General features: G+C 50.8%; 1 protein-coding gene across 4 annotated transcripts in view; it reads left to right on the top strand.

Annotated features, from left to right (window-relative positions):
• Positions 1–15,912, top strand: part of ARHGEF9 (Cdc42 guanine nucleotide exchange factor 9) — a 212,034-nt gene that overhangs the window by 155,472 nt on the left and 40,650 nt on the right. For all 4 annotated transcript variants that reach the window (XM_057384215.1, XM_057384216.1, XM_057384218.1 and 1 more), the window contains 3 exons: positions 6,199–6,380; positions 8,412–8,644; positions 12,184–12,313. In XM_057384215.1, coding sequence (XP_057240198.1) covers positions 6,199–6,380; positions 8,412–8,644; positions 12,184–12,313 — 545 coding nt within the window. The remainder of the gene's footprint in view (positions 1–6,198; positions 6,381–8,411; positions 8,645–12,183; positions 12,314–15,912) is intronic.

Here is a 15,912-nt window from a genome sequence, read left to right on the forward strand (position 1 = left end):
CCTGGACAGTGGAACTGCTGAGGGCTGAGCCTGGCTTTGTCCCTGGGTGGTTTGGGAACAAGCTGCAGTGTCTGAGGACTGTGTCTAATGGAGGAGCAGCATCTGTCAATAAGTATTGACAGTTCTGAGAATTTCCTGCTGGATCTGATGATTCCTTTAGTTTGCATTAACTGAAAGTGCAATTTCCTGACCTTTATTCCATRGCTCTTTGACTAAAACATGATGAGGTTGAGATCCTTCAAGCAGTCCTCTTAATTAAAACCCAATGCCATCTACTTTTGAACTTGTGATTGAGGAAATTAGTTTGTAATTAAACCAATCAGTTACCCATGTCATCTGTGCCTTTCATGTYGGGTTCACAATTTCCCCTGGCTCAGGATGGCCCCCATTTGCCTCTTTTACCRTGAGACTGAGGGCAAAATGTTCTCATCAGGGGAAATGAAGAAGGGAAGCAGCAAGCAATGGGCTTCAGTGACTGACCTCACAAACCCTCACCTTGGTTCTTGTTTATTAGGTTACCATGAACCTCTACAAGCCCTTAAGGTCAGGATTAGTGCCCTGAGCTGAGCCCAGAGTGCAGAGACTGTGGTGCTGGCTGCTTGGGAAGGGGAGCACATGGCTCTGGTGTATGGAGTTCCTTATCACCAAGAGACACAAGTTTGTTAGTGCTGAAATCCAAGTCTGGGGATGCCTTTCAGCTCATCCCTCGCAGTGTTGAGGATTTAGTGGGCCTGTGCCCAGCCGATGTGCTGAAGCCCCTGGTGGATTGTGCTTAGAGGAATGTCTCCCTCCCATCGTGCTTGCTGCTTTTCTCTCGGCGAGGCAGAGCAGCCGTCCAAAAAGCATCCATGACACTTCTCAAATATGGAAGAGTCTTGGGATTTCAATTTGGAAACAAATGAGCTTAATTTCAATGTGCTATTTCTGTCAGAGAGCTTTGCACTGGAGAAGGGAAGAGTTGCAGGCACTTTTCCACATACTGTTTCTTTTCCTGCACTTGCACTTTTCTGTTGGAAATTAATAAACCTTAACTTGCCTCTGCAGCCATGTCACCGTGTTTCTGCTGGCTGGGATTCTCAGGAGGTGCAGACAGGTTCAGCTGCAGTGGCATCCGTGGGGGAACACTGATTTCCTGCCCCTAATGATGTGTCCCAGCCAGGAGAGATGCAGAAGGCTCTTCCTGTGCTCTGTGTGATGCAGACTGGGATTGAGGGGCATGAATCTCACATCCAGATAGAACATCAGGAAATGATTCAGCTGACGAGGGAGGAGGGCTGAAATGGGCATTCTCATCTGTGGGCTGGAGAGAGACTGGTTGTGCTCAGGTTAATCACAGCCATCCCTTAGCCTGGGGGAGGCTCTGAGACGGCTCCGTCAGCTCCAGCACAGTGACATGAGCGGGGCTGGAGATGGACACACAGGGCTGGACTGGGCTGCAGGGCTTGGGCAGGGCTGCTGGTGCTGGATATTGGGGCTTGGAGCACCCTGGGATAGTGGAAGGTGTCCCTGCCCATGACCTTTGAAGTCCCTTCCAACTCAAACCAGTCTGGGATTCCAAGACGATTCTATGTAAAGAAAGAAAAAATAACTGACYCTTAAGGAAATACTGAGCAATTGGAATTTCAGGCTTAGCAGTTATACCTTACAAATGAAATAAATAATCARCTAGTGGAAATCAGTATCACAGCCCCTGAGCTGCTCTGACAGGGGCACGTTCCCCTCTGCCCATTGCTCCCGGTTTTGGGCTGTCAGGAAGGACAAGGGCAGCGAGGTGAGGTGGGAGAGCCTGGCCCAGTGCTGAGTTTAGCAGTGTGGCCTCATTCTCTTCTGCTGAGCAGGACTGAAGAACAAATCCTAATACCAGTGAGGCACCTTAGGCTGGGAGGTCCCCTGTTACTGAAGGATGGTGGTTAAGAGCCCCTCATTGCTCTCCTCTGCTGCAGGGTGCATTTCCACTCCCTGCTCCCGCGTTCTTTCACACACTGTTATTGCTCACAACACCCATGGCACGAGTCTGGCCAAGACACGAGCTCAGGAGCTGGCCAGCATCAGGGTGAAAATCCTCCCAGGGTGAAAATCCCCTGTGCCAGCCCAGAGCTGAGGGAAGCAGCTGGATCCAAGGGAATTCCTCATCCCAGCAAAACCTGCTGCCCCCATGGCTGCAGCTGTGCCCTGGCTTAGGGCATGGACTGACTGCTGCTGCTGCTGGAACACTTCTGTGAGGATTTGTAGTGGAGCTGAAATGTGGAGCTCTYCTTGGATTAATAATCAGGATTATCAGGATCATTATTGTGAAATCTCACCAAGGGGAGAAATTGGGATTCTTCAGCCTAGAGAAGAGAAGCTTTGGGGTGACCTAATTGTGGCCTTCCAGGACCTGAAGGAGCTGATGAGGAAAATGGAGAGAGAGGGTTTACAAGGAGCTGGAGTGGCTTCCCACTGCCATTAGGGTTAGGTGGGATTTTGGGAAGGGATTCCTGGCTGTGAGGGTGGGGAGGCCCTGGCACAGGGTGCCCAGAGAAGCTGTGGCTGCCCCTGGATCCCTGGCAGTGYCCAAGGCCAGGCTGGACATTGGGGCTGGGAGCAGCCTGGGACAGTGGGAGGTGTCCCTGCCCATGGCAGGAGTGGGATGAGATCTCGTTGAGGTCCCTTCCAACCCAAATCATTCTGGGATTCGAAGATGATTCTGTGAAAAGAAGGAAAAAAGAACTGACCCTTAAGGAAATACTGAGCAATTGTAATTTCAGGCTTAGCAGTTACACCTTGCAAATACAATAAATAATCAACTAGTGGAAACCAGGTTTTTAGGGTGGCCTTACAGGGCTGCTCACTCCTGTTGTGTAAAGCACCACATTCTCCTCACAGATAGCACATGACAGAAGAAGGAACACCCTCAAGTTGTGYCAGGGGAGKTTTATGTTGAATRTTAGGAAAAATTTCTTCATGGSACAGGTATTTAAGCCTTGGAATGGGCTTCCCAGGGCAGTGGTAAGACACCATCCCTGGAARTGTTCAGAAAATATGTRGGTGTGGCACTTGAGGACATGGGTTAGTGGTAAAAATCGTGCTGGACTTGATGATCCCAGAGGGCTTTTCCAAGCTGAACAATTCTGTGATTCTGTGTTTGTGTGGCCACTTGCAGGCTTGGAAAGAAGCCCAAGGGGTTTGACCCAGGTGAGATGTAGGAGGGTCTGTCCCTGATGTGGCAACAGTGGCAGGAGCCTCGTGGGGAGCAGAGGGACAGGGATGGGGCTTGGTTTGGGAAGTGCAGGTGGAAGGAGCACAAGGAGCTCTGAGAAAGGGGCAGGAGCTGGACCAGCACAGGGACTGGGAAGGCACAGCTCAGTTTGAGGAGGTGTTAGAGAGGGAGAGCTGACAGGGCTTGGGTGGGAAYGGTGAGAGATCAAAGGAAACCTGTGAGGAGCCAAGTGGAGGAGGGAGGTGGGCTGCTTTTCACTGTTTTCCAAGTAATTCCACTTCGAAATAATTTTTTAATAATGTTGACTGGGTTCTACCTGGTTTTGCCTGGTGCCATGCGTGGAAAGTGTCCTCTCACTGCATCTGTGCAGAGCTGCCAGACAGGTTTAACACGTGGCCTGGGCACCTCCAGCCTGACTCATCCCCAGAGGTGGATGGAAAGCGCTTTTTTGTGCTGCCTCAGAGCAAAGCAGCAGAAAACCTCCTTGGCAGCAGGGCTGAGGAGCTGCTGTTCCTCTGTGTGACCAGTGTCACATCCGTGGGGACCAGCCTGGGGGTGGCTGCAAAGCTCTGTGGATCCCTGGGGATCTGGGCTGCAGGTCTGTGCAGCCTGTGCCCGTCCTCTGCAGCTGCTTGTTGTGCCTGGGATTTCTGTGCTGGGGCTGGCTGGGTGTCACCCTGCTGTGTCACCCTGCTGTGTCACCCTGCTGAGGGATGGGTTTGTGTTCCTGCAGGGCTCTGTGCAGTCCCCTTGGCTGCCCATGAGTGCTTGCTGTGGGCCAGTCCTGGCTGCCTGGGACCACCCCCCTGGCTCGGGTTTGCCTTTCCTGAGCAGTCTGAGCTCTGCTCTTGTGCCCACTGTGGGTTTGTGCCCTCGAGCAGCACTGTCCCCTGTGTGCTGGGAGGACAAGGGGAACAGGGGTTTGTACCCAAGTGGTGCAGGGCCTGGCTGGGGGATGATTACAGAGCACTGCACACAGCCCAGGCTGACCAGAGAGGAAAAAACCTGCACCAGCATCACCAGGCCCTGGAAGATACAGCCTGCAGGGGCTGGGACCTCCTGCTTGTGCCCTTCACCCTGAATGGATGGATGGATGGATGGATGGATGGATGGATGGATGGATGGATGGATGGATGGATGGATGGATGGATGGATGGATGGATGGATGGATGGAGGGATGGATGATGGATGGACAGATGGATAGCCCACCTCTCTTTGGCTGTCTCTAAATCCTCTGTGGGGTGAAGAAAACTTAGCACTTAACCTCCTGCAAATCCTTTCCAACTTTGGCCAATACTTCAGGGACTACATGGAAAAGTACTTTGAAAGAAGAGTTTGGCAGCTATTTTTAGGTGTTCATTGAGCAAAACACTCTCCAACATCTGCTCATCAGTCAGCTATCCCTTCTCTGAGCAAACCTGACGGCATGAACAGAAGGAAGATGACATTGTTTTATGTAACAGAAATAAATTTACTGGAAAAACTCRGCAGCAGCCTCCTAGCTGCCTCTGCTGCGTGTTGAGTAGGAATCTTCAGTCTCCCTTTTCTGGCTGGTGCTGGAAACCACCTCCCAAATGCAGAGAGGGGATAAGGCTTGGGAACTCCACACATTCCTTTATTCTCCCTGTGCTTACAGAGGTGCCTGTGCAGAAATGTGCTGCTTCAGCTCCTGTAGGCACGTGATTCCAGAGAGATGATGAAGCAGCACAAGGAGGATGGGAATAGTGAGGATGGGAATCGCAGCCAGTGGCAGCCGCGGGGTTGGAAGGTGTTCCTGAGCTGGGGAARGGTGGGATGTCACAGGGCAGTGCTGGGGACACTGTGGGGCAAAGGCAGGGCTTGGCCTCAGGGCACGGCCACAGCTCCCTGCTTTCTCCTTGGGTTTTTCCCAAGCTGTTCTGAGATCAGCAGGCAAACAGGAAAAGTGCTCAGAGATGCTCCGTGCTGTTTGCCCCAGTGTGGATTTTGGGTTGCCCTGTGACCGTCCTGCAGCATGGGAGGCAGCAGCTCCCATTYCTCATGTCCTTGGAAAGAGAGAGAGGGAAACCCAGGGAAATGACTCATCAAGGAGCTCCTGGGGGAAGAGAGCCCTACATTAGGAAGTGTAGGTGTTCCATAACCCAAACTTCTCAGCTGAAAAAGCCAGGAGATCCAGGGTGAGGGCATCCTGTGAGCTGAGATGGACATTTCTCATTGCTGTTTGAAGTTCTCCCTCGCAGCAGCCGCGTGGTGAGGCTGAAGGACAGTTTATTGCASTGTTCCAGCATTCACTGTGGCCCAGCAGCTGCATGTCACCAGCTGGCAGCGTGGCTGTGTGACTAAGCATCCTGACTTCCCAAATTTAGCCATTCCACTGGAGCTGCTGGCATTTTCTTCCCTTCATTTTTTTCCTCTTCCTATATAATAAAGGCAAGCAAAGTAAGCAAAGTCATCTCCTGGTGACCCCATGTTGTTTCATGTCAGTCAGGACGCTGCAGAACATCAGGCCAGCTGCACCATCTGAGATCTGCCCTTGCAGAGTTTCTGCTCTAAATCATTCTGGTTGGACTTGATGATCTTGAAGGTCTTTTCCAACCTTAACAATTCTCTGATTCAGTAATGGTCATCCACACAGGTGAGGGAGGAGGATGAAGGGATTTGCTTAGAACCTTCCTACCCTCCAGCACATCAGCTGCAAACTTGTTGATGGTGCACTTGATCTCCTTGTCCAGGTTGTTGACAAAGATATTACACAGAACTTGACAGAGAAATTCAACAGCTTCCTTGTCCTATTACTGGGCTGAAAGGAGAAATCAGARCAGGCTCCAACAGCCCCTCACAGCTTTCTCTGTAAGGCCAGGTGCCACTGAAGGGCTGTGGAAGAGCAGTGTTTGTGGGATAGCTGGGGATGAGGTGTTGGAGGGTTTTGCACAGGAACAGGCATCCAGCACTGGACACACCCCMTTGGGGCTGTCTCTGGATTTTGCTGCTCTCTGCAAATCGTTCTTTCTCGTCCCTACAGGGTTACCTAAAGCAGTGCCGGAAGAGGAGGGACATGTTCAGTGATGAGCAGCTGAAAATCATCTTTGGGAACATCGAAGACATCTACAGATTTCAGATGGGATTTGTCCGGGACTTGGAGAAGCAGTACAACAACGAGGAYCCCCATCTCAGTGAGATTGGGCCATGTTTCCTGGAACACGTGAGTTCCTTGGGCTTCTTCCCTTGGGAGTTTGGGGATGGGGAGGGAGGAGAAAGAGGCAGGAACCACCCAGGACAACTCTTGTGCATCCCACTACTCTGGTAACGTATCAGGGACTGTTCCGTGGTTCTCCTTGTACTTTGTGAGATTCAGAGGAGGGAGAGCCTGGAGCAGGCAGCTGGATAACCCCCAGTACATCTGAATCCCACTGATGAGAAGGTTCTGGAGGAGTCTGCCCAGCCCTTCCCACTGTCCCATAAAGCTCCTCCTGCAGGGGCTGATGAATTGGCCGGTGTAAATCTATCAGGAAGTGTCAGGCACATGGCAGCCCTGGAGCTGGAGGCTTTCCTGGAGGGAGAGAGGTGCAGGGTCAGAGTTTGCAGGTGCTGCAGCTCCTGTGCTGCGTCAGGGCACCAGCTCACTGCTTAGTAGGAAAACTCCTGACAGACATTCCTGAAATTTGAGCAGGACATCCCTGAAGAGTTTCACAGCATCCCTGGGCCTCTCCTTGAGGTTTCTCAGGTGTGTGAGGTGTTAACATGGCTGGTTCTCATCAGAGCCCACAATCTGTGCTGCCTCCTTCCAAAGCAGYGCCACGTTCCCCTTCTGTGCTGCGAAGATGTAAGAAATCGTGGTGAGAATCAGCAGCTAAAATGTCATGACTTGAGGCTGTGCTGTCAATTCATTGATAGTGACAATAGCAAGAATTGCTGCTGCTGTTGGGAGGAAGATCTGACACTCGCCTGTCACCAGGCAGGGGCTGAAAGCTGGCTGATAAACTCCTGATAAATTATCCCTTGCTTAGCCTTTTGGGAAGATGAGGGGTGAGGGCGTTAAGATCCTGTTTATGGATCTGCAAAACATCTTGTTCCTCATTTTCTTTGGGAAGAGAGAGCTGTCAGTGCGTGGCTGGGTTGGCTGTGGGGTTGGGAAGGACAATGGGTCCCTGTTCCCAGAGAAGCAGCTTGTCTGGGCCCTCAGGGTTGAGAAATCTCAATTGCTAGGCAGGCGAATATTTGGCTGAATAAAATSTGTCCTTTTTCTGGAAGGCATTGGCCACAGCTCTGTGGAACTGGCTGGTTTGCAGCACCTGACTTTCCTCTGGGCTGTCTCAGTGTTCATTTGTGGTGCTGGGCTGTGTCCATCTCCTTCCCAGGGAAATCTTCCTCTGCCCTTTCATCACCATGTCTGTGTGACCCAGATGAATGAAGCCTGAGTTAAGAGTGTCAGTCTGTGATCAGTGAGGGTGGAAAAAGGAAATTCCAACAAAACAGACATCAAAAAACTCCTTAGACCAGTGTAAAAGGTAGAGGCACATATGTGTGAGTGGGGTTTTTGTTTGGTTTTGGTGTTTTCTGGGGTTCTGTTCCTGGGGAGATCCACACAGTGGTTGGTACCTTGGATTCCCTGTTGATAAAGGGAATTTCAATCATTCYCAGCTCCCAAACATTTGCCAGGTGCTTCATGATCTTTTAGGGAAAGAGCTCTAGAAATAACAAGGTTGCCCCCTTGTCTCACCAAAAGCCAGAGCTCTGCTGGGTTCTGCCTTTGCCGTTGCTGAAGAAACCCCTCCTGCACAGTTTGGAGCTGAGAGCAGCCCCAGCTCAGTGCAGGGCTCACACTGACACACCTGTACCTGCAGAGACCTAGGCCATGTGTCCCAGTGCTGCTCCCTCTCTGCAGTCCCTCCTTTTCCAGGATAAGTGCTGTAGGATCTGTCCTTCCTGCTGCTTGGGGTGTGCTTCCTTAGAATCTCACACTGGTTTGGCGGTTTGGGAGGAACTTTAAAAACCATCTCGTCCCACCTATTATGGACACTTCCCATAGCCCAGGTTCCTTCAGTCTCATCCTGGGACACTCCAGGGATCCAGGGGCAGCCACAGCTTCTCTGGGCACCCTGTGCCAGGGCTCCCCACCCTCCCAGGAGGAATTTCTCCCTAATTTCYCATCTGACCCTGCCCTCCCAGCCCCGGTGAGGTGCTGAGCAGCCAGGGCGCTGCCTGACCTGTCCCCCTCATTGTGCCTTCACAGCAAGATGGCTTCTGGATCTACTCGGAGTACTGTAACAACCACCTGGACGCGTGCATGGAGCTCTCCAAGCTGATGAAGGACAGCAGGTACCAGCACTTCTTCGAGGCGTGCCGCCTGCTGCAGCAGATGATCGACATCGCCATCGACGGCTTCCTGCTGACGCCCGTGCAGAAGATCTGCAAGTACCCCCTGCAGCTGGCAGAGCTGCTCAAGTACACGGCCCAGGAGCACAGGTAAGGCAGCAGCTCGGGGTTCCAGTGCTGCTTTCATGCTCAGGGCTTGGGGTTTCCATGCAGCTCCTGTGCCCGTGACATCCCGGATAAATGGGAGCGGGACAAAGGGTCAGCAGGMGGTTCAAACTGCTCAAAGCAGCAATTCTCGCTGGAGACACGCTCAGCCCTGTTCTAATCAGACATGGGAACTAATTACCCTTGGATGTACTTTCTTATGCTCCCAGTTACACGAGAAAAATTGGCTCATTAGCATTCAGTGGTCTGAGAGGCTCCTTCCCTGCTCCTGGACACACAGYGAGGTGTGGAGCCTGGTTTGTGGAGAGCTCCAAACCCGCTCAGCTTTTCAGCCCAGTCCCATCTCAGATTTTGCCACARGGTTTAGGTTCAGAGGAGCACCCGCAGTTGGATTGCTTCCCAAAATTTCCAGGATCTCTCTTGCTGCTGCTGAGGACAATCAGGCTGACTCCCTGACAGTGTAAATCAGGARCAGTGCCTGTGATACCCCTTGGGATTTACTGCTGTAAAAATAAGGTGAAAGAAGAAGCAGGCCYTGTAAGAGTAGATGTGCTCCTGCCTTGCCAATTTTCTTTCTTTTTCCAAAACCCATTTAAAAGCAAGTGAGAACAAAAAASACCACACATATTTCAGAAACTTCTACAAGTGTTTGCTTGTTTTTTTCTAAGCCCATYTCTAAAAGTGCAGAGGTGTGAAGTGAGCAGAGATGCATTGATTTGCTTTGACCTCACCCACAAGTCTGAGTGATTCAGGATAGCCACATGCCCAAAATCACCAATTTGGACAAGCCTTTGGCACCAGCTCCAATTCCTGCTTTTCCAAAGACCAAATGGAACTTGGAATGGACTCGTGGGAACCTCAGGGTATCACAGCTCTGGGATCCCACAGGGTGTGGGTTTTTCCCTCAGCAGCCATTTGAGGACCCACAGCACTGCCTGGGAGCTCAGATGTGGCTTCCCAATGGGAAGGTGTCCAGAATGATCCTGTGTGAGTTGTTTGGAAGCCACAGCAAAGGGGATGTGGGCAGTGTGGTATCATAAGGGCTGCGTTGTTTTGGCCCTTGTCCCTTTGGGATGTTCCCAGTTGTTCAGTAATCACACCCAGTGTGTTCTGAGGAGCCCTTCTGTGGGTCAGCAGCAGTTGGTTGACTCAGCCTGAGAGCTCTGTCACTGGATTGCTGTGCCAGCCCTGGGCACTCTGTTCCTCCCATTTCTCTGTGCTCTGGGAAGGGAGGGCAGGGGGAGCTTTGCTCACCTGACTTCAGGAGGAGTCACCCCAAAGCTGTGACAGCATGGGGATCACACCTGGGTGTGCCATATCCCAGCCCTGGGGTGAGACAAAACAGGGCAAACCCCAGGATTCCCAGGGGAAGATGATGTGAGCTTCATCTCACACAGGAACATGAGACTCTTGTTCTTTTTTGCCTTCCTTTTCACTACCCCCACACCTGCAGAGTTGTTTCCTGCACCAAGGATTTTCCCTGCACCAAGTCAGGACAATGCTGAGACAGAATCCTGACCACCCTCCCCAGAGATAGCACATGATGCTTGGCAAGGATCTGGGCTTGGATTCTGCAGGAGCACTGGGAAGTGGTCCCTRCAGCCCCAATAGAACTGACAAACCATTTATTTACCTTCATCTCACAGTTCATGGCATCCTATTATTGCCATATATCCTATTATGGCTGAACGCTTCGCTTCCGTTATTTTTTACTTCCAAGTTTTTGCCAGCTCTGCCACAGACATGGGCTGGGAGCCCAAAAAGTTCAGTGCCGAGCCTTTTCTCCATTACAGCGTGACAGAAGAACGTGCCTGGGGTTTTCTCACTGGAATTAGGGAATTTGCATTCCCGGGATAAAGCGGGCTGGCAGCGACACGGAGCAGGACGGGGGCGCGCTCRGAGCCTGCCTCTCTCCAACTGCTGCTTGCTTGCAGCCTGCTTCATTTGAATTTTTCACAAAGCYACATCTGTTCACCTCTGAAAGATTTACTCCAGCTTAATATGAATTAAATATAGGAAGGTCCTAAGTGYAGCCTGCTGGAGTCCTGAGTGTTCCCACAGCAGGAGGAGCTGGAGCTGGGAATGTGGGTACACTGCRCTGGAGACTGTGCCAAGGAGTGCCCTCCCTGCTTAGCAGGAGCATCATCACTGGGGGACAATCAGTGAACCTCTCCCTGCCTCTGCAGATCCCTCCTGGCCACAGGGAATTCCCATTTCCCTACAAGAACTCATGGATATTCTGCAGAAYGCCCCAATGTCCCCGGCACAGCTTCTTTCCTCCCTTACACAGCCAATGCTCCCTTCACACAGATSCTCCCACTCAGGGAGGCATAAGAAGTTGTTCATTGTGTACCATGATCATTTCCATCCCTGGAAGTGCCCAAGGCCAGGTTGGATGGGACTTGGAGCACCCTGGGATAGTGGAAGGTGTCCCTGCCCACGGCTGGATGGGCTTTAAGGTCCTTTCTCACCCAAAGCTCTCTGTGACCCTGTGATGGATGTATCAGGCAGCCCATCCTCTATTTTCCTTTATTTTGCCCAAGGACCAGTCCTGCCGTCCTGGCATTTGTGGCATTCTTTGGAATTTCTAGAATTTTGACATAAGAATTTCAGAAAAAAAGACAATTCGGCTCAAGATTTCATCCAAGCAAGGATGCCAAAAGAGCAAATAATGGTTTTTGTCTATCACTGTGTATTTGTTCCTTAGTATTTATCCTGTTGGGATCACGCGGAGAGGGGATCTAATTCCTAGCATTCACCCCAGTTTTAGCTGTCAGCAGCACAATCCTTAGCAATAATCAATAAAGCCATTCCCCCTGCAGCTGCCCAAGATGGCAGTTTTTCTCATTAGTCAGCAATCAATAGCAGCCCTTCAGTTAATAATGCATTATGGTGGCGTTGTGGCAGCTGGCCTTGCCTGTGTTCCCAACGGGAATGAGCAGTGCAGCTCCTTGGAATGGAAGAGCAGGCACGGGGCAGAAATCRATGGCATCGATTGCAGCATCACTTTTTGAAAAGACTGATCATCGTCCTYAGTGGCCCTGGCAGGAGCCTGCTCTCCCTCCGTGTTACTGCACTCACAGGGCCAGCCAGGGGGAAAAAAGGAACAGTTGCTTTGATTTGCTCCCCTGAAACCTGCAGTGAGAGTGGATTCCTTGGGGTAGCTGCTCTGGGGCAGTCTGGGGGTCCGCTTACTGCTTGGGAGGTGAAAATGAAACAAAATATTTTCTAAATGTTCACTTTAAAACSAGAAAAATCCAAGCCCAAACCCAGAGGCTCTAAAAGTGTCCAGCCTGTCTTYAGGGTGCTCTTTAGCTGGGCCCCTTAGGGCTGTAAAGGGCTCACAGGTGCTGGGATTAGTGGCCAAACTGGGCTCCCAATTCCAGTTTCCATCGAGCTGCTCCGTTGTGATGATCCAGATGGGAAAATTCCATCATAGTGCTGAGTTCCTTTGGGCTGGGGAGRTTGTGACAGACTCCAGGGCTTGTCCTTCTCCCTTTGATGGTCTGTCCCTCTGTGCCCAGTGACTACAGGTACGTGGCTGCTGCCCTGGCCGTCATGAGGAACGTGACTCTCCAGATCAACGAGCGCAAGCGGCGGCTGGAGAACATCGACAAGATAGCTCAGTGGCAGGCCTCTGTCCTGGACTGGGAGGTACAGTAAACCTGGGCTGGGAACCTGGGAAGAGCCAATTCCAGGCTGTCCTTGAATTATCTAAGACCCTGAAGGTCATTTCTCACAGTTTGGGATTAAGCCTGGGGTGGAGAAGGCRCAGTCACAGACTTTGGGGTGGTGCTTGAACATCACTGGTGCCCTGAATGAAATCTTGGGTCCAGTTCCAATTTCATCACTAGAAACCTGGAGTGACTCTTGTGATTGCAGTGCTGGTAGTAGGTGAGGCTTGGATCAGACTCCGTGTGCATTTTGCCTCTGTGCTGTGTTCAGTGGAGAGGAAGGAGGGAAAGATGGAGAAAAAAATCCTGGGTTTTTTTTGTGACCAAATTGCGACAGGTGAAGAAAATGGAGAAAATCCTTTCGGTGATTGCTTTATGGTTGGAAGCCAAACTGTTAAACTGGAGTCAGAGATGCTATTTGCATTTTATAAATGACTTCCCACTTAAAGATATTTCTGAAGCAGCCCTGTGTGTAGTGATGGTGTAATTAAGGAGCTGAGAGGCACAGGGAAGGCAGAGTCAGCAGAAGGATTCCTCACCAGCAGGCCTGTAGTCTCTACATTGGTGCCATGTGTTTGGAAGAAAAGCCATACTAAAATTATGTTCTCCCTTTCTTTTCGTCCCTGTTTTTTTAAAATTATTGTATGGAAGTAATCCGTAAATAGGGCTTTGAAGCAGATTGAGGACAAACGTTTTTGTAAATCCTCTCGCTGTTGTCATCAGTCCATGTGTTCAGCAAGGAGATAATCAGTGATGGAGCAGCCTTTCTGCTTCCTCACTTGTGAAGTCTGAAATAACTCCACATTCCATCACTGGGATCAGCCTGTGTAAATGAGTGTAGGGGAAAGAGGCGTTCATATTTTAATTATTTTATTTCTGGCAAAGATCTGTGAAGGCTGGGAGGAGAGAGAGATGAATACAGGTGCATCACCTGTRTCCTCCTTGGCTGAATTAGTTTCATTTCTGGGATGGAGGTTGGCTTCAGCCCTGAATGTGGTGATAAAGCAGCCAATAAAACCCATAAAGGCAGCAATCAGAGCTGGCTCTGGAATGGTGGCTGCCTGTGAGAGCAGAGAGCACAGACCATGTGTTTGATTGTTTTACTGCCGAGGAGCATCTCTCACTGCCACACAGACCCATTTCAGAGWGAGGAAACTGCTCTGCAGGAGCATCAGCTCCATGCTCAGCCTCGGGGTGGGCTGTGGGATGAGCTAATGGGGGCCATTTGTAAGGAGCTGCGAGACCCTGCCTGTAAATAAATCTCCATTAGGGACACATCCATTCCCACTCAGTGAATATTCATGTGGGAGTGGGAAGCCAAGGTGACCTCCACTCAGGAYCTGTGGAATTGCTTCTTTTTCTCTTCCATTAGCTCAGTTGATAATTCATTTTTATTTAGCCATATCCTTGATAATTCATTCCTGCTCAGCAGCACCCATTCTTTATCTCCATCCTGTCCTCAAGAACTTGCCAAATGATTCTTCCAGGCTTTTTTCAGCTATTCCAGATTTTGAGCACATTATTGCAGCAGCATCCCTCAGCTCCTCATAACATAGCAAAGCCTGCTATTGGTGTGCTCAGAAATGTGATGGGAATGCAGCTCCTGGTCAAAGGAAAACACCCTCCTTGCCCATTTTATTCTGTATTTTGGATTGAGGAGAGTCATTATTTTGGATGAGAAGCTCGAGGATGAGAGCTGGACCCAGCAGAGGATTTCAATGCTCAATTCTTTCCTCTGAAGCAGTTCTGCATCATCAGATGCAGCCCCCACTCCACAGCTGTCCATGGAACAGCCAGAAGGATGCACAGAAACCCAAAATACCCAGCAGTGAACCACAGTGGAACGCAGGAAGAGAGTGGGAGAAATGAAAAGATTGGCTCTTTTGGAARTGCTTGGATCTGCTGAGATGTGTGCAGGTGTTCTGAGGCACTGCACACCCCAGATCCGCTCAGGGGCTGCAGCAATSTCCCTAGGATGGGGATCATCGGTGCTGGCTTCTCACCCAGCCCCTGAGAGCTCAGATATTTGACTTCTGTGCAGTTTTGGGGTACAGGGAGGTGTCCCCAGGCTCTCCAGGCTGTGGGGAAGGGACATTCCTGGTTTGAGGAGCAGACCACAGCTCCCATTTGCTGTCACTGCTGTGCTGCCACAAGGCCTGTCCAGTCTGTGTGCAGTTCCCTGACCAGCCAGAGAGCCCASAGCTGTCATTCCCAGCTTTCCTGGCCCTGCTCCTGCCCTGCCCAGACTTTCCTGTACCTGTTCTGTCCATCCCAGTGGCTCCAGCCAGCCCAGAGTGCAGGCACAGCCCAGCCTTCCTGAGCCCCYCTGAAAATAGCACTGACTACAAGAAAATAGCAACCAAGAGTAAAAAAAGTACCATTTCAGTCTTTTTGTTCACCAGAAATCCATCCAGGGCACTGGATAGAGCTGATCCCACATTCCCACCACGTTGGCACTCGGTAAATKATTTCAGTGGCTGAATGTTTCAGCATGTGGAAATCTTTCATTTGGAGGAATGTCTGTTTTTCCCCAGCATCTCGAGACTGATGATGCTGATTCTCTGATCTGAAGCTGCGTTTTCGTTGCTAAATTTACTCACATTTCGTGAGGAGATGGTGGAAAAAGATTTTTAAAGGAGAAGAAAATTCCCAACCAAGCAAAAAAATACTTAGGGAGTGAATATTTGAAATGTTCTGTTATATGAAGTGTGGGTACATGTTTTCTTGCAAGGAGAGGTTGTTATTGAGAGTGCTGCTCTTAAGACAAATAGGAGAAGTAAAGGCATGTCCCAGCTAYTTGATGCAGAGGGGTTTTACTGAATCCCATGTTTTAGGAATCATTTTTATCCCTCCAGGTTTCCTTGTGGCCCTAAGAAGGTGAATTTCAGGCTGAGGTTTTGCAAACCCTGAATATCCTTGAGTTAACCAAGACTGGAGGTTTTTCCCAAGGAATCCTGCAAGCCAGATCTGATGGTTTAAATTCCAGTGGGACCAGGAAAGGGTGGCCTGGCACGAGGCAGAGCCAGGGCATGGAGTCTTAGGGAATTACTGACAGCTTTGGCATCTTTAGACGAGTAATGACTGAGCAGAATCTTAAGGGAAGATTCTGATCTCACTGACTGCTGCAAATTAGAAATAATCCCGGTCCCTCTGAGCCGTGTTCCCCTGTGATTTGTGGGAATGTGGGTTTGACCAAAGCCTGCTTTGGTCTGTTGCCATATGTGACTCACTCCTGTGTTTTGTAACCTGAATTCCCAGGGTACAAACAGCTCCAGAGCCGGGCTGCCCACCCTGATCCTCCKGTGCCTTTTGTCCTTTGAGCTGTGAGGGATCTGAATTTGGGGCTTTCCCCACCTCCCGCCGAGCCTCGCAGCTCTCAGTGCTCTGAAACGTTCCCTCATTTCCCCGTGTCCTTGCCCTGCTCAGCACCGTGCCCTGGCTCGGGGTGGAACCCCCTCGGATCACAGCGGGGAGGGCAGAGGGGCTGGGGCAGCCCGCAAAGGGGACAACCTGCAAAGGGGACAGCCAGAGCACACCCCGGACAGCCTGCAAAGGGGACAGCCTGCAAAGGGGACAGCC

This window comes from Malurus melanocephalus, unplaced genomic scaffold (assembly GCF_030028575.1).
Source record: "Malurus melanocephalus ecotype Western Australia unplaced genomic scaffold, MMel_1.1 scaffold_692, whole genome shotgun sequence".
Lineage (NCBI taxonomy): Eukaryota > Metazoa > Chordata > Aves > Passeriformes > Maluridae > Malurus > Malurus melanocephalus.